This window comes from Mobula birostris, chromosome 13 (assembly GCF_030028105.1).
Source record: "Mobula birostris isolate sMobBir1 chromosome 13, sMobBir1.hap1, whole genome shotgun sequence".
Classification (NCBI taxonomy): domain Eukaryota; kingdom Metazoa; phylum Chordata; class Chondrichthyes; order Myliobatiformes; family Myliobatidae; genus Mobula; species Mobula birostris.
Genome location: NC_092382.1, coordinates 63,585,579 through 63,606,128, shown reverse-complemented (window position 1 = coordinate 63,606,128; position 20,550 = coordinate 63,585,579). Strand labels below are relative to the sequence as shown.

The following is a 20,550-nucleotide window of genomic DNA, read 5'->3' as shown; positions in this document are numbered from 1 at the left end:
CAGGACAAAGTGTTTAAACAAAGGAAAAAAAAATCAAAAATACATACAATACAAACAAACAAGGCAATAAATCCAGCAAATGCCGAGAAACCAGACACAATCCAACACATTCCAGGATCCAGCAGTTTGAATCAATCTGATTACTTATGAAGGCACAATGAAATGGCAAATATCAGTCACCAAAATCTTGCTTTAAAATAAAAACTCATGAATGACCACCATAACTTCATTAAGGCACCATAAATTCAAACCTGGTCCAGTTCGGGACAGAATCTCACATTTCATATGATAATCAATAAATTATTACAGACAGGACAATCTCAAATAACCATCTGGATATAATATTACAGGATAAACAAGCAGGAACAACTCCCTCAATAGATAAAACTATTCCCAACACACACATGTTCCTCGAAGTGGAGCACCTCACCACGGGCATTGCTTGTGTCATCAGTCAGACAACCGAATTATATTCCCTGTCAATCAGCTTCCAAATGTTGCTACTCTGTCATTCGTTGCCACGCCCCGCTGCTGATTCCCTTCTCCTCATCATACATTCTTACCCTGACCATCGTCCAGAGCCCCAAACTCTGCCCTGTGCAGACCCCCCTCTGGTTTCTGACTCTGCTCCGTTGAACATCCAACTGATAGTTTCCCATTCTGCTTTCAGTCTTTAGAGGACAGTGGTGTTTTCTAACAACCCTATACAAGCAGGGAAAGTGACCCATAATGTGGAAATGAGCCCTGAATAAGGAGGTTAACTACCAATGTCATTCTTCCTCAGCCCAGAGATTAGAGGGGCGAAGAACATCTCAGACAGAGCTGCAGTCAGCTCGACGACTTCAGTCTGCAGAGAATTCAAGCAAAACCTCTTCACCCACAGAGTGGTGACTGTTTGGAACCCATCACCACAGGGAGAGTGAGAGATGAACAACAGTGCAGGATTTCAAAGGACTGTTGTGGCACTGAATCACTGGCAGGGTCCAGCCGGCCTGAGTTGACTCTCTACTGTACACTAGGTGTGTTATAAATTCACTAAGTACCGGAGACAGAGTTTAAAATAGAACTGATTTATTTGTCTCAGATCCAGAATATTAAACTCCAGCCCCATTAAAGGTGAATATGCAGCAGAAGAAACTCCTCCCATGCCCAGTGACCAGGGTGCAGAACTGGGTGTGGTGAGCAGCAGCAATAATTGCAGAGTTCAGCACTGACAGTCACTCTCGAAATTGCATTCAGCACGGTGATGGACAAATATCCAGCATGCAGCTTATTGAAGCTTTCTCCCCAGTGTGAACCCAGCAGTATGTCACAAGTGTAACACGCTGTAAGGTTTCACTGCTAATGTAACGGCCTCTGTGCAGTGTTTCACTGCTGAGGTAATGGTTTCTCTGTAGCAGCAATGTTTAGGTTATGACTGGAGATAACAGGGTTTTGGAGTGCGAGGTCATCCAGTGAGAGAAATGTTCTTTCTTGTGAGTCTGGAAGAGGGATTTTCGTGTTCTTTTGTTGGGGAGAAATGAGAAGATGCGAATGGAGAGAGTGGGCCCTTTTCTTTTTGTTTACTTCACTAACCATATAGAACCACAGAACACTACCACACAGAATGCCCTTCTTGGCTCTGCTGAACCACTTTTCTGCCTAGTCCCACTGACCTGCACCCGGACCAATTTACCACATTATCATCCAGATCATTGATATAGATGACAAATAACAATGGACCCAGCACTGATCCCTGTGGCACACCACTAGTCACAGGCCACCACTCAGAGAAGCAATCCTCTACTACCACACTCTGGCTTCTTCCATTGAGCCAATGTTTAATCTAATTTACCACCTCTCCATGTATACCAAGCGACTGAATTTTCCTAACTAACCTCCCATGTGGGACCTCGTCAAAGGCCTTACTGAAGTCCATGTAGACAATATCCACTGCCTTCCCTTCATCCACTTTCCTGGTAACCTCCTCGAAAAACAGATTGGTTAAACATGACCTACCACGCACAAAGCCATGTTGACTCTCCATATTATGCCCCTGTGTATCCAAATACTTGTAGATCCTATCTTTTAGTACTCCTTCCAATAACTTACCTACTACCGACGTCAAACTTACCGGCCTATAATTTTCCAGATTACTTTTAGATCCTTTTTTAAACAACGGAACAACATGAGCCATCCTCCAATCCTCCAGCACCTCACCCGTAGATACCGACATTTTAAATATATCTGCCAGGGCCCCTGCAATTTCAACACTAGTCTCCTTCAAGATCCGAGGGAATACCCTGTCAGGTTCTGGGGATTTATCCACTCTAATTTGCCTCAAGATAGCAAGCACCTCCTCCTTTTCAATCTGTACAGTTTCCATGATCTCACTACCTGTTTCCCTTAATTCCATAGACTTCATGCAAGTTTCCTTAGTAAATACAGACGTAAAAAACCCATTTAAGATCTCCCCCATTTCTTTTGGCTTCACACATAGCCGACCACTCTGATCTTCAAGAGGACCAATTTTATCCCTTACAATCCTTTCACTCTTAATATACCTGTAAAAGCTCTTTGGATTATCCTTCACCTTGACTGCCAAGGCAACCTCATGTCTTCTTTTAGCCCTCCTGATTTCTTTCTTAAGTTTTTTTTCGCACTTTTTATACTCCTCTAGCACCTTATTTGCTCCCTGTTTCCTATACATGTCATACAACTCTCTCTTCTTCTTTATCAGAGCTCCAATATCCCTTGAGAACCAAGGTTCCTTATTCCTATTCACTTTGACTTTAATCCTGACAGGATCATACAAACTCTGCACTCTCAAAACTTTCTCCTTTGAAGGCTTCCCACTTACCAATCACACCCTTGCCAGAGAACAAACTGTCCCAATCCATGCTTTTTGGATCCTTTCTCATTTCTTCAAATTTCGCCTTTTTCCAGTTTAGAACCTCAAACCGAGTACCAGATCTATCGTTATCCATGATCAAGTTGAAACTACTGGCGTTATGATCACTGGAACCAAAGTGCTCCCCTACACACTTCCGTCGCCAGTCCTAACTCATTTCCGAATGGGAGATCTAATATTGCATCCTCTCTAGTTGGTACCTCCATATATTGATTTAGAAAACTTTCCAGAACACATATTACAAGCTCTAACCTGTCTAGACATTTAACAGTATGGGAGACCCAATCAGTATGTGGAAAATTAAAATCCCCTACTATCACTAACTTTTGCTTCCTGCAGTTGTCTACCTCTCTGCAGATATGCTCCTCCAATTCTCGTTGACTACTGGGTGGTCTATAATACAACCCCATTTATGTGGCCATACCTTTCTTGTTTCCCAGCTCCACCCATATGGCCTCAATAGACAAGCCCTCTAATCTGTCCTGCCTGAGCACTGCTGTAACATTTTCCTGACTAGCAATGCTACCACCTGCACCCCCCACCACCTTTCATTCCTCTGCCTCTATCACGTCTGAAACATCAGAACCCTGGAACATTAAGCTGCCAGTCCTGACCCTCCTGCAGCCAAGTTTCACTAATGGCTATAATGTCGTCATTCCATGTGTCAATCCACGCCCTCAGCTCGTCTGCCTTCCACACAATACTCCTTGCATTGAAATAGACACACCTCAGGAGATTATTTCCACTATTCACAACCCTTCTAATTGTGGCTTTGCACGAGCTTTTAACATCATTTATTTTCACCCCCGCTCCACTATCTGCTCTGGCACTCTGGTTCCCATCCCCCTGCAAACCTAGCTTAAACCCTCCCCAATAGCACTAACAAACCTCCCCGCAAGGATACCGGTCCCCTTGTAGTTCAGGTGTAACCCGTCTCTCTTGTACAGGTCCCACCTGCCCCAGAAGAGATCCCAATGATCCTGAAATCTGAAACCCTGCCCCCTACACCAGTTCCTCAGCCTCAGTCAAAGTAAGAATTATAAAGCTCAATCGTTTAATCAGATATTGTCTACTGTTTATTATTTCCGGGTACTGATTTGTAACAGGGGACACATCACGCAGCATCCACCCAAACGAGATTTCTTAAGTTTGGCCGGGCAGGGGGGCTATCACCCCCTATATTAATCTGCTAGCTGAAGCGAGAGTTACATAAGGTTAGATGACTGAGTGAATCGCTTCCCACATTCACAGCAGGGGAACGGCCTCTCCCCAGTGTGAACTCAGTGATGCACATTTGGTTGATTTGGTTGAGAGAATCTCTTCCCAATGTCTGAACAGGTGAACGGCCTCTCCCCAGTGTGAAGTCGCTGGTGTCTCAGTAGGTGGAATGACCGAGTGAATCCCTTCCCACATTCTGAGCAGGTGAATGGCCTCTCCCCAGTGTGAACTGACTGGTGTCCCTTCAGTTGAGATGACTGAGTGAATCCCTTCCCACACACTGAGCAGGTGAACGGCCTCTCCCCAGTGTGAACTAACTTGTGTACAAGTAGGTGGGATGACCGACTGAATCCCTTCCCACAGTCTGAGCAGGTGAACGGCCTCTCCCCAGTGTGAACTCGCTGATGTCCCTTCAGATGAGATGAGTAAGTGAATCCCTTCCCACAGTCTGAGCAGGTGAACGGCAGCTCCCCTGTGTGAACTCGCTGGTGTGCCTTTAGGTTGGATGACCAAGTGAATCCCTTCCCACACACTGAGCAGGTGAATGGCCTCTCCCCAGTGTGAACTCTCTGATGTACCTTCAGTTTAGATGACTGAGTGAATCCCTTCCCACAGTCTGAGCATTTGAACGGCCTCTCCCCAGTATGAACTGACGTGTGTACCAGTAGGTCGGATGACCGAGTGAATCCCTTCCCACAGTCTGAGCAGGTGAACGGCTTCTCACTGGTGTGAAATCGCTGATGTCCCTTCAGTTCAGATGACGAAGTGAATCCCTTCCCACAGTCTGAGCAGGTGAACGGCCGCTCCCCAGTGTGAAATCGCTGATGTATCTTCAGTTGAGATGACGAACTGAATCCCTTCCCACAGTCTGAGCAAGTGAATGGCCTCTCTCCAGTGTGAACTCTCTGATGTAGCTTCAGTTTAGATGAGCAAGTAAATCCCTTCCCACAGTCCGGGCAGGTGAACGGCCGCTCCCCGGTGTGAACTGACTGGTGTCTCAGTAGGGCGGATGACCGAGTGTATCTCTTCCCACAGTCTGAGCAGGTGAACAGCTGCTCTCCAGTGTGAACTCGCTGGTGAGCCATTAGGTCAGATGACCTAGTGAATCCTTCCCCACAAATTCAGCAGATTACCAACATCTGCCCAGTGTGAACTGACTGGTGTGTCCACAGGTGGGAAGACCGACTGAATCCCTTCTCACCCACAGAACAGGTGAAGGGCCTCGTCCCAGTGTGAACTTGCTAATGTATCTTCAGTTGAGATGACCGACTGAATCCATTCCCACAGTCTGAGCCCTGTGTAAAATGACGAGCGTGCCAGTCAGTCAGATGATCGAGTGAATCCCTTGCTCCACTTCTTAAATATCTGGACAGAGACAGCAAAACTAGCGTGTTGTGTTCAAGATTCCCGTAGACAAATTCCCTTTCATTTTTAACCTGTAAAAAGATTTACAAAATCCATCAATGGGTGCAGGACAACATTTCAGATGAGATCACTTGAGCTGTCAAGGTGTGATCTGGCATCACACTGTTACAGTGAAGTTCAACCCAAGTTAGAGCAAGGAATCATCTTCTAACTGCGCACAGTGATGGTATCTGGAATGACCATCAAATTCTCTGATGTTCTTCCTGTCTCTATGAGAATGGGTTCAGAGGAGATCTGAGGGGTAAGTTTTGTTACGCAGAGAGTGCTGAGTGTGTGGAATGGGCTGCTGGCAACGGTGGCAGAGGTGGATACAATAGGGCCTTTTAAGAGACCCCTGGACAGGTATATGGAGCTCAGAAAATTAGAGGTAATTTCTCAGGTATGGACATATTCGGCACAGCTTTGTGGGCCAGAGAGCCCGTGTTATGGGGTAGTTTTTTTTTCTATGTTTCTACCATCCCCAATCTGTGACCTGGCTCAGTTTGACTCTCTCCATTGGTATTATTCCCTGTTCCCACTGAGCTGCATGGGTGCCTGGCCCCACAGTAACTGAAACACTCTCACACGAATAGCCTTTGTTAACATGCAGCTGGAATTTTCTTTTATGTATTATTAACTTTTCTTTTATGTATTATTAACTTAAAGTGCCACAGTTTTAACACCATATAAACAATTCCTGCTGAGATGAATGGTTGGTCCGCACAGCTAGTAAAAGGACTTAAAGTGAGTTTTTGTATTATTTCAGGTTCTTGTCACAGTCATAGAATAATACAATACAGAAACAGGCCCTTTGGCCCACCTGGTTGGTGCCGAGCTGCTTAAACTTTCTACTGCCATACCCCTACCATCCAGGTACCTGTACAAACCTCTGAAATGTTCAACTTGAGCTTGCAGGCACTGGGCGTGCTGGCTGCTCATTCCACACCTGCATGATGGTCTGTGTGAAGACGTTTCCCCTCATGTTCCCCTACCCTTTCACCTTTCACCCTTGACCCATGGCCTCTGGTTGTAGCCCACCCAATCCCAGTGGAGAAAGCCAGCTTGCATTTACCCTATCTATGCCCCTCTGTCACAATCAAATCTCCCCTCAATCTTCCACATTCCAAGCAATAAAGTCCTGATCTGTTCAATCTTTCCCAATAACCCAAGTCCTCCAGACCTGGCAACATCCTTGTGAATTTTTTCTGAACTCTTTCAACCTCTTTTACATCTTTCCTGTAGGTAGGTGACCACAACTGCAAACAAGACTCCAAATTAGGCCTCACCAATGTCTTCTACAAGTCAACATAACATCCATAGGACCGAAAGAAGCTGCAGAAGATCGTGAACACGGCGCAGCACATCACACAAACCAATCTTCCGTCCTTGGACTCACTTTACACCGCACACTGTCGGAGCAGAGCTGCCAGGATAATCAAGGACACGACCCACCCAGCCAACACACTTTTCATCCCTCTTCCTTCCGGGAGAAGGCTCAGGAGCTTGAAGACTCATATGGTCAGATTTGGGAACAGTTTCTTTCCAACTGTGTTTAACCAACACCCCCGACTCCCCACACTCGCACAAGCCAAACTTACCACTAGAATATTAGACCTCTGCTAGTTTAAATTCCTGAACTAACAAATCCCTTGTCACCGCTTTGACTTTCCTCTGCCAGGTAATTTCCCGACCCCGAGCAGTTTCTAAAGTGGCCCACCTGTTGTTGTGCAGGATAACATCAAGAGAACTCTGCGATGGCTATTTAACCTCATTCCCCTTCCTGACTCTCACCCAGTTTCCTGTGTCCTGCACCTTGGGTGTAACTCGCCTCTCTTCATGTTATATCTATCAACCCCTCCAACTCCTGGATGATCCGGAATTCATCCATCTCAAGTTCCAACTCCTTAAAGTGCAGGGTTACAAGCTGCAGCTGGATGCACATCTTGTAGGTCAGTGGTCCCCAGCCACCGGGCCATGGACCGGTACCGGGCCGCGAGGCAACGATATGATTTGGCGATATGAGTCAGCTGCACCCTTCCTCATTCTCTATCATGCCCACTGCTCTGCTGAACTTGAACGCATGAGAGGTCAAACCGCACACGTCATCCATGTCAGCACGGGAAGAAGATCGACTCCTCGAGCTTGCAAATGACGGTGGGCTGAAAAGTACGTTTGACATAACATCTCTGCCGGCATTCCGGATCAAAGTCAAGGCTGAATATCTTGGGATAGCCACGAAAGCACGAAAAACGTTGATTCCATTTCCAACATATCTCTGCAAAGCGGGGTTTTCTGCAATGAATGCAATGAAAACTAAATTGTGGAATAGACTGGACATAAGGAACTCCCTTCGAATATCGATGTCTCCCATCACCCCTCGATGGCACCGTCTTGTTGCAGGGAAACAAGCCCAGGGCTCCCATTGATTCAGCGATATTGGTGTGTTGCAATGATTTTATATGTTCATACGGGGAAAATATGTGCTGTGTGTTTAATATCCAAACGTTACTTAAAATGTTATGATGAGTTACAAGTGACTTATAATTGACTTATCACTATATAACAGTAATATAAAGTAAAAGCTGGAATGATACGATAAATACACAGCCTATGTAAAGTAGAAATAATGTATGTACAGTGTAGTTTCACTGAACAGAATCGCCAAAAACAATTTGTAGAAAAAAAATCGGTACGTACACGCATGCACACACAAGTGCCCGTGCAAGGCTTCATGGTCATTGTAGTCTTTCTCAGAGTAAACACAACTTATTTGACTGCTATCCTTGTCCCTTGGTAACTCCACCCCACCCCACCCCCAGTCGGCCGGTCCACAAGAGTATTGTCAATAATAAACCAGTCTGCGGTGCAAAAAAGGTTGGGAACCCCTGTTTCAGGTGAGGGCATCAGGGACACTGGAGGTCTCCCCACCTTCCCACCAATGTCCCTTCTAATTGGTAATGACCAGTGCGCACAAAAATCTTGTACTGTGCATTTTTTCCACCCAGTGACAAAATGTGCACAGTGAATTTTATATAGAGAGGTATTCATTCTTACAGCTAGCAAATCACTGGCACTAAGAACTTTGATCTCCTTTGGGTTCGATTGGGTTCATCTGCACTCTCGCACAACCTATCTCGTAGGCCTGTTAACGGGTAATGAAGGATTTTCTCACAAGAGCCTTTGCACACTGTCCAAGTGCACCCAGTGCTCCTGAACCCCAATCCTCCCAGTGCTCAGATACGGCGGCTGCTCGGGTAAAAGAGATCCACACAGGGAATACTGAGGATTATTCCGAGACAGGGAGGGAAGAATCCAATAAAACCCCAGAGTTAATGGCTCCACAAAGACAATTGCCCACCCAAATGCTGCCCAATCCACGAGCAGGAGGAGGGACAGCCCTCAGTGATTCCTGTGTCTGCACCCTGGAAGCCTTAAGAAATGATAATGATCATGAATCAGGCCCCAGATAGAAAAGAAAAACCAGTGCAGTTTGTTCAGTATGTCTGCAGTACTCTACAAATGTATAAAGTGACACCGCAAGATTTATTCTGTCTCTGCTGCACGATTCTCTGAGCTGAGGAGGGGGAAGTGAAAGGCAGAATTGAGATACCAAACCTATCAGGAGTTACCAGTGGGAAACCATAATGAGAATGAACAGACAGACCGGATTATTCAAGCCTTGGAAAGGGCTCTCCGGCAACCTGTGAACATCACTAAAGTACTTGAATGCAAAGCTAAGCCTGGGGAATCGGGACCAGACTATTGGGAGCGATTTGTGGCCTGCTATGGCACTTTCGCAGGAGACCAAGCCTTTAATGATGGGAATCCGTCCCCCAGTTTAATACCTTACTGTTCCAATGCTTACCAACCAAGTTAGCCAACATGATTAAAACAAGTAATATGGATTGGCCTGACAGTGAACAAAATCGAATGCGACGAGCTTTGACATACTATTGCGAGCCGACTTTCGAATCCTGATCAACCCCGAAGGGCACTAATATTAAAGGTGAATATGTTCAGCAGGGTGAAGGACGCGAGCAAGCTATATCTGGGGATCAGAAATGGGAACAAAAACCTACCAAGGGACAGGTGGGGACAACAATCCATATAGAAATTGACAAGCAAGGATGCTTCCTACCATGAGTACCACCCCTCGGGAAGAGCCCAATGTAATATTGCAAGTTGCTGGAATTCCAATTCTGTTTATGATTGATATGGGGACAACCACAACCACTCTCAACCAGGTATCGGAAAATAGTACTGGAAAAGGGATTCCAGCTATCAGATTCTACAATCACTCTGTCTGGGTTTGAAGGCACAGAACGTACGTATTCACGTACCCAGCCACTGAAGGTGGAATTCCAGGGGGACCCAGTGTGTGGTTTCATTTACAGTCACCACCAGTCTGAGGTGTAATCTAGCAGGGAGAGACTTGCTCTAACCATTGTAAGTCAAGATTCTCTGCACAGACAAGGATAGCACTCTGGGACCTCTCCGAGGGAAGAACCTGGAGTTCCTTGCCTACACCCTGACGAAACAAGTCCCCAGCACCAAGGGAGACTGGCAAGACTCTGCCGCGGGCCAACTCCGATACTGGAAGGAGTCTGAGGTGAAGACGGGACATCTGGTAAGGCACACTTTTAATATTGACCGAACCCAAGATGTTATACCCCATCTCTGGGCAATTTCAGGCCACGAAGTCGGCCACACCAACTGCTCCCTATCCGGATCACCGTGAGAGAAGGACAGACTCTCCCACCCATTTCGCAACATCCCCTCAATCCCGAGGCAATATTTTATGAGGACGGAAGCTCTTTGTGAATCCAGCACGATATTCTGGCTATGCGATAGTGACGGACAGTGAAATAGTTGAGCAAGCCTCTTTTGAGGCAGCTGTCTCCACCCAGAAGGCTGAGCTGCTTGCTCCGACTCGTGCCTGTATCCTTGCAACAGACAAAAGTGCGAACGTTTACACAGATTCCCGTTATGCATTTGGAGTTGTACATAAATAATCTTCCGGAAATTGTACATGACTACGGGCCAACTAACCAAAATTCTCCAAGCATTACATTCGCAGGTATGGCAGGCTTACAAGGAAGAGAACTACCCCACAGAGAGGAGTGACTATTCCACCATAGAACTTGGGAATTTTGTCCTGATCAAGAACTGGAATTGAGGGAAACTCGGACCTCAGTGGAGAGGACCACATCAGGAGTTACTGACCACTCCCACGCTGTGAAACTGAAGGGGCAATCTCAGTGGATACATCAAACAGACTACAAATGTGTTACTGAAGGAACTGAGTAGAAGGACTCTCTTGGACTAAAGGAAAATGTATTGGTTAATAGTGGTGTTCGTGTTTACATCTTTGAGAGGGCTCACCCCAGAATCCGGGGGCCCCCATGTTAACACCTTTCTGTCACACCTATGCCAAACAGGTAGAAGTAGGGGCCTGCTGGGTTTGTACTGAAATTTCCCAGCATGGTAAAACTATGATTCCAATGTCAGTAATCCCGCTCAACCAGACTGAGGAACTCCCAGCCTGGGCTTTCTCAAATATCACCCGGGGAAGTGAGGTGAGGAACTGTGGTTCAGTCAGAGATGACTGTGGCTGTCAGTGTCTTGAGGGATGGTATCTCAGGCCCCCACCAAACAGAACTTCCTATACTGGGAAACATGCATCCTGGCCATACTTGCAGGTGCCCAACAGCGGAGAGGAATAACTGAGATTTTGGATGATCGCTTTTCTCTCCTATGGAGTAGCCAGGAATTCATGAGAGAGAATCAATTTGGCTACAGCACTTGAGGAGCTGGCCACAATACTGCAGGGGCCCTGACAGAAACACAGGCCCAAGTAACAGAAATATCCACTGAAATGATTGCAATCCGGCAAACAATCCCACAGAATCGTATGGCTTCAGATTTTATCCTGGCTGAGAAAGGGGGAACCTGTGCTATTATTGACACAGAATGCTGCACCTATAGCCCTGATGACTCTACTAACATTACATCCCTCTCCGAGCACACTGCCAAGGAGATTGACAGCATCAAGAAAGTAGGGCAGGATTTACACGGGTTCACCAAAGGGTCGAAATGGTGGTCTTCGAAGGCCTGTTCGGTAATATGTGGGGCATGATATTGCATTATGGCCTAATAGTTGTACATATGATTGTTATCATTACCATTGTTGCTTTCTCTGTAAAAAATTACTGCTTTGTAGATCAAGTAATAATCAAAAGGAGGGAATGATAAAGTATGTAAAAGGGTTAACACTTCGTTAAACAATAGCAGCCTGTTTTTCTGAAAGAAACTGCTGATGATCAACAGATGTGCTGAGCCATGCTGAGCCATATTTCTTCTTGAGGGTAGCTAGCTAGGGTTTCAGGATGCTTATCTCCCTGTGCACTCATGCATAGAGATAGGACAGCTCCAGTCTGTTCTGTGTGTGTAAGCCATGATGACTACTTTGTAATTTGTCTTTAGGGGCTGTCATGTTGTAAATAACTTTGGCTCCAGCCTGTCTTGTGTGGGGGGTATCTGGACAGATATACCTGTGGTGTAAGGGGAATTGTTAGTCAGTTACTGGATAGGGCAGGTACAGTCATAGACTGTTCCTGTTTGAGCGACGAACTGAGTAAGCTCCGGGTGCTTGGAAAAACGAGTTTGTACTTATACAGTCTCTGAGTGACTTTATCCGGATTCAACTTCCACAGAATGTGAGTGGTTTTAAAGGGCTGGGCTGCTGGAAACACATTACCAGACCTGGAGTGATTGCAACTGGGTCTGACAGAGGCATAACTGGTACTTCTGGGCACATTCAGTCTCACTCCAACTATTTCCTACCTTCCTTTGTGCAGGTATGTAATGCCTAAAGGACCAGTGTTTGAGTAAATGAGACTCACCAAACTTTCTCCTGATGAATCACTGGATCCTCCAAATCAGATGGGTTCTCTCCAGTTAATGCTCAAAATCCTCGGGCTGGTTCAGATGTTGTTGTTCCCTCATTTGAGTCGTGGTTTGCTTCCAGTTGGGGTTTTCTTCCAATGAATCTCTCACCGCAGGTCTAACTGTAACACGAAAGGTAATGAAGCACATTAACAATAAAAAGGAGAACCAAACATTTCTGCTTAATGTTACTAAGAACAAAACTCAGAAAGCTAAACATTGAAGGCAGGTATAATGATCTCAGTGAACAATCTTTTATTGTCCCTCACACGTCACAAAACGATATGGCATAAGACATGGTGAGACATAAGAGACAGGAACAGAATTAGGTGATTCAATCCATCTTGTCTGCCCCACCACTCAACCATGGCTGAGTTTTATTCCAACCCCATATTCCTGCCTTCCTCCTGTAACCCTGAAGCTACTTAGCAATCATGAATGTATTAATCTCTGTTATAAAATTACTCAAATGGCAGCCTCAACCAACCTCTGTGGCAACAAATTCCACAGATCAGATATCTTTAGGCCAAAAAATTTTCCTCATCTCAGTTTTAAAGGGAAGCATTTTTATTCTGAGACTGTGCTGTCAGATCAGACTCTCTGTCTAATGGGGACATCCTCTCCATATCCACTGTGTCCAGGCTTTTCAGCATTCAGTAGGTTTACTTAACCATACATCCCTCCTCCAGCTGCTCGAAATTTCTGCTTCATTGCAGAAGGACGACCATCCAGCCCCATCTGTAGAAGCACTAACCAAAGTCAAAGCCAAAACACCAACAGTTCCATATGCCTGGAATGTAGATCACAGGATTATAGCCGAAGCACCAACTCTCCCAGTACTCTTTGCTGCCAGTAAAATGCTGCAGTGTGTCAGCCAGTCACAGTTCAATAACTAGCATCTCCACACCAATGCACAACAGAACTGGAACCTGATGACCCTCTGGCATTCCAGCTAACAAAAACTGATTCTGGAAATAACTCAGCAAGGCCAAGTGTGCAAAAGAACACTTCACAATGAAGACAAAGGGTAAAAGAAAGATTGCTGATATATAACATTGAGGTGGTGGGATACAGGGTGGACCGAGGTTGACCCAGATGGTTGCTGCATACCACTGAAGCGGGCGGCAGGAGACTAAACAGAGGTTGAACAAGATGGGCAGGGATGAGCAGAAGGAACCAGGTGGGAGAAGGGATCAAGGACGATCACTGATACACAGATACTGAATTAATCGCACATAATAAAAGCTCATAAAATGACATAGTTAGAACAAACAATAAGAATTTTGGCATATGCCCTTTGACCCTCACCAAATTTTTATCAACACACCATAGAAAGTTTCCCACCCAGACTCTTCACACTTTGCATGGTAACTACTCTGCCTGTGACTGCGAGGAACAGCAGAGAACTTTGGATACAGATCAGCACATCACAGAAACCATTCTCTCCCCCTAGACTTCCCAGTCCCTCGGTAAAGTAGGCAGTGAAATCAAAGATCCCCAAAACCTGGGACGTTCTCCTTTCTCACCCACTCTAGTCGGGGAGAAGACACAAGATCCATAAAGCTTCAGGACAAATGCGAGGAGCCTCAGGAAATGAGGCGAGTTGGGGGAAGTTAACAGGACTCGGTGGCCAACATCAGATTTCCCCAACGCAACATGGAGGAAGCATCACCACCCATCCGGTGACTGAGGGACACACGACATGAATTTGCATCGCAAAGCGGAGGGTGGGGCAGATCTGTGGCACACAGCCTCACTGAAGCTGTTGGCGGGAATTCTGCGGAAATAGGCAGCCTGGGCTCCTGGTTTGGATCGTTCAATGCAGATTAAGTGAAGTCGACACATTTTTTGAAGAGCCCAGATAACTGGGTACTAAATGAGTAATTGGCTTTCGGTTCAGGGCTCACGGCCAACATCAGATCTCCCCGCTCGGGATCGGTCTCAATACACACCGATGGGAAAGTGATATCTTTGGCCCACAGACAGTGATCCCAACCCCTGGCACCCCGACCCAGGAGGCAAAGACACTTTCCCAATCCTGCAGATGATCCAATCCAGTCCAGCACTGAGCGGAAAGGAAAACACGGCTCACCCGGAGACTGTGAGCATGCACAAAGGGCTTGTTACATCTGTGGTTAAATGCGACGGGCAAATGGGATCACGTGACTGGTGGGGGTCTCCCATCAACCCAAGCAGAGCATTCCAGCTACTCACTACTCTGTGGAAAGAAACAAACTTGCCGCTCACATCTCCTCTCACCTTAAATGTGTTAGACATTTCAACCCCCGGGAAAAATATATTGTCTGTCCACTCTATCTATTCCTCTCGTAATCTTATAAACGTTCATCTAGTCTCAGCCCAGCCTGCGCCGCTCTGGAGAAAACAACACAAGTTTGTCCAACCTCTCGTTATAGCTCATGCCCTCTAATCTAGACAATATCCTGGTAAGCCTCTTTTACACCCTCTACTATTATTCTGATATTTCACATTCTTAAAATAAAGTACTGATCCTAACTGACCTAAGACAGGGAATGTTTTCTTGGATTAAATGTCAGGAATTGTGTAAAACTGAGTGGTGTATGGTGTATGTAAACTTCTGACTTCAACAGTAGCCATTAATATGAAAAAGAAAATTTGCTAGCATATCAAACAGAAAAAATGGCAAATTTTCTGTTCTCATTGATCAATCAACAAGCCTGAGCATTAAGACCACCGAAATAGTTTATTTGAAACGTGATAAGGAAGGTGATCCCCATTTTATGTTTTTAGATCTAATTGAACTGCCTGATCAGAAAGCTGCAACTATTGTTAAGCATCTTCTGAATTGTCTCATGAACCATGGGTTTGATGACTCTTACTTGAAACAGAACCTTGTAGCATTTGCTAGTGATCGGGCGAACGTAATGCCTGCTGTCAAATCTGGTGTTGCTACAATTCTCAAGGAACATTACCCTGTGACAAATTGGCACGGTCTTAGTCACAGATTAGAAGTTGCAGTAGGTGATTCAGTGAGAGAAGTTCATAGAATAAATCATTTTCAATTACTTATGGACAAATTATATTCTGTTTACAGTAGATCATCTCTAAATCAAAAGGAACTGTCTGAATGTGCCTCTCAACTAGAACAACAAATTTGCAAAATAGGCCGTGTTCTGGGCACCAGGTGCGTGGCTAGCTCATTTCGAACAGTTTCAGCAGTGTGACAAAATTATGAAGCACTGTGTTTTCACTTTGAAAAAGCAATGAAGAATGAAACAGGATCTGGGAGTGACAGAAAAACCTATGAAGGTCTGTTGAAAAGATTCTTCAGGACAGTTTCTATCGGACTGAGCTCTAACGTATGACACGTTGCATGAACTTGGTTTACTGTCAGAGTGTTTACAGAAACGCACTACTACGACTGTTTATGCAGACAAACTGATTCAATGGAGCATAAGATCACTGCATGGACTGAAAGACCAACCTGGTACAAAAACTCTAGAAGCTCAAGAGGCAGTTGAAAAGGGGAAGTTTGGAGAAATTACCTTAACAAGCAACAACAAAATTGTCTCCATTAACTATCGACAATTTCTTGCTCGTCTTATAAACAATCTGCAGCACCTTATGTTCACGGCAACATCCTTGAAAAGTTCTCAAACTTCTAAACCTCAAAGTATGTATTAATTCCCAGCCAAATGAAATGTGTGTCCTTGATAAAGATAACTGGCCTGCTAAAATACTGCTTAATTTTTTTTTCCAAGTCAAGTCGTATTTTATCATCATTTCGACCATAAACTGCTGGTACAGTACACAGTAAAAACGAGACAACGTTTCTCCAGGATTCTGGTGCTACATAAAACAACACAAAACTACACTAGACTATGTGAGACTGCACAAGGCTACCCTAGACTACATAAAACAACATTAAAAAACTGCACTAGACTACAGACCTGCACAGGACAACATAAAGTGTGCAAAAACAGTGCAGGGCAGTACAATAATTTATAAACAAGACAATAGGCACAGTAGCGGACAAATAACAATATAATAATAAATGATGTGGATGTCAGTCTAGACTCTGGGTATTGAGGAGTCTGATGGCTTGGGGGAAGAAGCTGTTACGCAGTCTTGTTGTGTGAGCCCGGATGCTTCGGTACCTTCTGCCTGATGGAGAATGATGGAGAAGCTGCAATATCATCTCTCTGTAAGAGGCTTAAGCTTTCTTCTTCCTCTGTAATAAATGCCTTCAGAGATTATGTGGAGGATCGTGGACGCTGCATCCCCCAAGATTTACGCCCATTACTGAGCTGTTCACAAGTTATTCCTATTAGTACTGCTGAGTGTGAGAGAGGATTCAGTCACATCAACTTGATAATAACAACAACACACTCAAGGACTCTCATAGATCATGTATCAGCACTTATGTTTGTTAAACTACACAGACCTCCTCTAGCTCAGTGGAATCTGAGCCGTATGTCACAACATGGCTGCAGTACCACAGATCAGCAGATGATACCAGGACAAGAGTTGCTTCAGACCCACGAACACATATTACACCTGACCCTTTGTGGAAATTATTGTGAAACTTCTCATTGGTGGCATTTGGTAAGTAGGTAATTATTTTTAAATTGGTAAAATACATGATTACTGTCTTTTTCTTTACTTGCTTGATAATTATATTTTATGATAATTAGTGAGTACAACCATGTAATACTTTGTCATATTATTAAATTATTATATGTTTTATTGTACCAGTTATACACTGAAATGTACTGATAGGCTATACTATTGTTAATGTTTTAACTATCACTATATTTCTGTGGAGCTCTGGAATTGATATATTTCTTTCATCTTGGTTTACCATTATACCAGCGCCAAAGAAGAAGAATGTGGGCTGCCTTAAGGACTATTGCCCGGTAGCACTTACATCGACAGTGATGAAATGCTTTGGGAGGTCGGTTATGACTGAAATGAACTCCCGCCTCAGCAAGGACCTGAACCCACTGCAATTTGCCTATCGTCACAATAGGTCAATGGCAGATGCAATCTCCATGGCTCTTCACACGGTTTTAGACCACCTGGACAACACAAGCATCTATGTCAGGCTGCTGTTCATCGACTACAGCTCCGCATTTAATACCATCACTCCCACTATCCTAATTGAGAAGTTGCAGAACCTGGGCCTCTGTAATTGTATTCTCATCTTCCTAACCAGAAGAACATAGTCTGTGCAGATTGGTAATAACATATCCTCTTCGCTGACGATCAACATTGGCGCACCTCAGGGGTGTGTGCTTAGCCCACCACTCTACTCTCTGTATACACATGACTGTGTGGCTGGGCACAGCTCAAACACCATTTACAAATTTACCCACAATACAACTATTGTTGGTCGAATCTCAGGTGGTGACGAGGGGGCGTACAGGAGTGAGATATGCCAGCTAGTGGAATGGTGCCACAGCAACAACCTGGCACTCAATGTCAGTAAGACGAAAGCGCTGATTGTGGACTTCAGGAAGAGTAAGACGGGGGAACACGTACCGATCATCATAAGAGTGATCATAAGTGGAGAGAGTGAGTAGCTTTAAATTCCTGGGCATCAAGATCCCTGAGGATCTAACGTGGTCCCAGCATATCGATGTAGTCATAAAGAAGGTAAGACAGCAGCTGTACTTTATTAGGAGTTTGAAGCGATTTGGCATGACAACAAACAAGCTCAAAATCTTCTATAGCTGCACTGTGGGGAGCATTTGGACAGGCTGCATCACTGTCTGGTATGGAGGGGCTACTGCACAGAACCGTGAGAAGCTGCAGAAGGTTGTAAATCTAGTCAGCTCCATTTTGGGTACTAACCTACAAAGTATCCAGGACATCTTACGGAAACGGTGTCTCATAAAGGCAGCATCCATTATAAAGGACCTCCAGCACCCAGGGCATGCCCTTTTCTCACTGTTACCATCAGTCAGGAGATACAGAAGCCTGAAGGCACATACTCAGCGATTCAGGAACAGCTTCTTCCCCTCTGTCATCTGATTCCTGAATGGACTTTGAAAGCTTTGGACACTACCTCACTTTCTAATATACATCATTTCTGTTTTTACACATCTTTAACAATCTATTCAACCAATTTTTTGAGGAAATTACCAGTAGGCTAGACAAGGGAGATGCAGTGGATGTTGTATATTTGGATTTTCAGAAGGCCTTTGACAAGGTGCCACATATGAGGCTGCTTAACAAGATAACAGCCCATGGAATTACAGGAAAGTTACATACCTGGATAGAGCGTTGGCTGATTGGCAGGAAACAGAGAGTGGGAATAAAGGGATCCTATTCTGGTTGGCTGCCGGTTACCAGTGGTGTTCCACAGGGGTCCGTGTTGGGGCCGCTTCTTTTTACATTGTACATCAACGATTTGGATTATGGAATAGAGGGCTTTGTGGCTAAGTTTGCTGACGATACGAAGATAGGTGGAGGGGCCGGTAGTGCTGAGGAAACGGAAAGTCTGCAGAGAGACTTGGATAGATTGGAAGAATGGGCAGAGAAGTGGCAAATGAAGTACAATGTTGGAAAGTGTATGGTTATGCACTTTGGCAGAAAAAATAAACAGGCAGACTATTATTTAAATGGGGAAAGAATTCAAAGTTCTGAGATGCAACGGGACTTGGGAGTCCTCGTACAGGATACCCTTAAAGTTAACCTCCAGGTTGAGTCGGTAGTGAAGAAGGCGAATGCAATGTTGGCATTCATTTCTACAGGAATAGCGTATAGGAGCAGGGATGTGATGTTGAAGCTCTATAAGGTGCTGGTGAGACCTCACTTGGAGTACTGTGGGCAGTTTTGGTCTCCTTATTTAAGAAAGGATGTGCTGACTTTGGTGAGGGTACAGAGAACATTCACTAGAATGATTCCAGGAATGAGAGGGTTAACATATGAGGAACGTTTGTCCGCTCTTGGACTGTATTCCTTGGAGTTTAGAAGAATGAGGGGAGACCTCATAGAAACATTTCAAATGTTAGAAGGCATGGACAGAGTGGATGTGGCAAAGTTGTTTCCCATGATGGGGGAGTCTAGTACGAGAGGGCATGACTTCAGGATTGAAGGGCGCCCTTTCAGAACAGAAATGCGAAAAAAATTTTATAGTCAGAGATTGGTGAATATATGGAATTTGTTGCCACGGGCAGCAGTGGAGGCCAAGTCATTGGGTGTCTTTAAGGCAGAGATTGATAGGTATCTGAGTAGCCAGGGCATCAAAGGTTATGGTGAGAAGGTGGGGCAGTGGGACTAAATAGGATAAAATAGATCAGCTCATGATAAAATGGCAGAGCAGACTCGATGGGCCGAATGGCCTACTTCTGCTCCTTTGTCTTATGGTCTATTCACTATGCATAATGATTTAGTTTTTTATTTATTATGTTTTAATTTATTATCTATGCCAGAATATGTATTTATGTATTGCATTCAACTGCTGTTGCTGAGTCAAACAAATTTCACTTCAATTGCCTGTGATAATAAATCTGATTTTGACATAAGATATATATATATATACCACACTCAATTTGTTTACCTGTTCATTACTCGATTGGGGCAAGGAGGTTGCCCAGTACATGAAATCAGCAGATACACAAACTGGGTGAGAGAGGGGATATAGGAAATGGCAAGTATTTTGTCAGCTCCGGCACCTAAAACAATTAGCACTGCACCCCTGCTGAAAGGACATCCCACTTTCTAACAACCGCCCCCTTTCAGGCCTAGGGTCCCACATCTTTCCGACCACTCACCCCCACACCCACAGTCCACCCGTAACCTCTACCCACACACAGACAGATCCCCTTCACCCCAAACCCCCTCCCAGCCTGGGAACCACAACTGACTGATCCCACAGCCCGGGCTCGGACGCAAAGCTAAAACCGGGGCTGCGGGACCGGACAGCCCGGAGCCTGCAGCCGTCCAGCAGAACTCGGTCCCGGCCCTTTCCAACTGCAGCAAACCCCCGATTTACACAAACTCCATTACTCACCTCCCCGATAGCAGAACCGCCGGCGACAACTGTGCTGGGCACCGGGCCGACGTTCAGCAGGACATTCGCCGCAGCACCACCCGTGGACGGAGGTCAG

General features: G+C 45.1%; 1 protein-coding gene across 1 annotated transcript in view; it reads right to left on the bottom strand.

Annotated features, from left to right (window-relative positions):
- The window catches only part of LOC140207971 (uncharacterized), a 27,289-nt gene extending 6,739 nt beyond the window's left edge, over window positions 1-20,550 (bottom strand). Inside the window, exons 1-3 of the mRNA XM_072276504.1 lie at window positions 20,454-20,550; window positions 12,415-12,579; window positions 4,687-5,544 (exon numbers count right to left, since the gene is read on the bottom strand). Of these exons, the coding sequence (XP_072132605.1) occupies window positions 4,687-5,193 (507 nt within the window). The 5' untranslated portion in view covers window positions 5,194-5,544; window positions 12,415-12,579; window positions 20,454-20,550. The remainder of the gene's footprint in view (window positions 1-4,686; window positions 5,545-12,414; window positions 12,580-20,453) is intronic.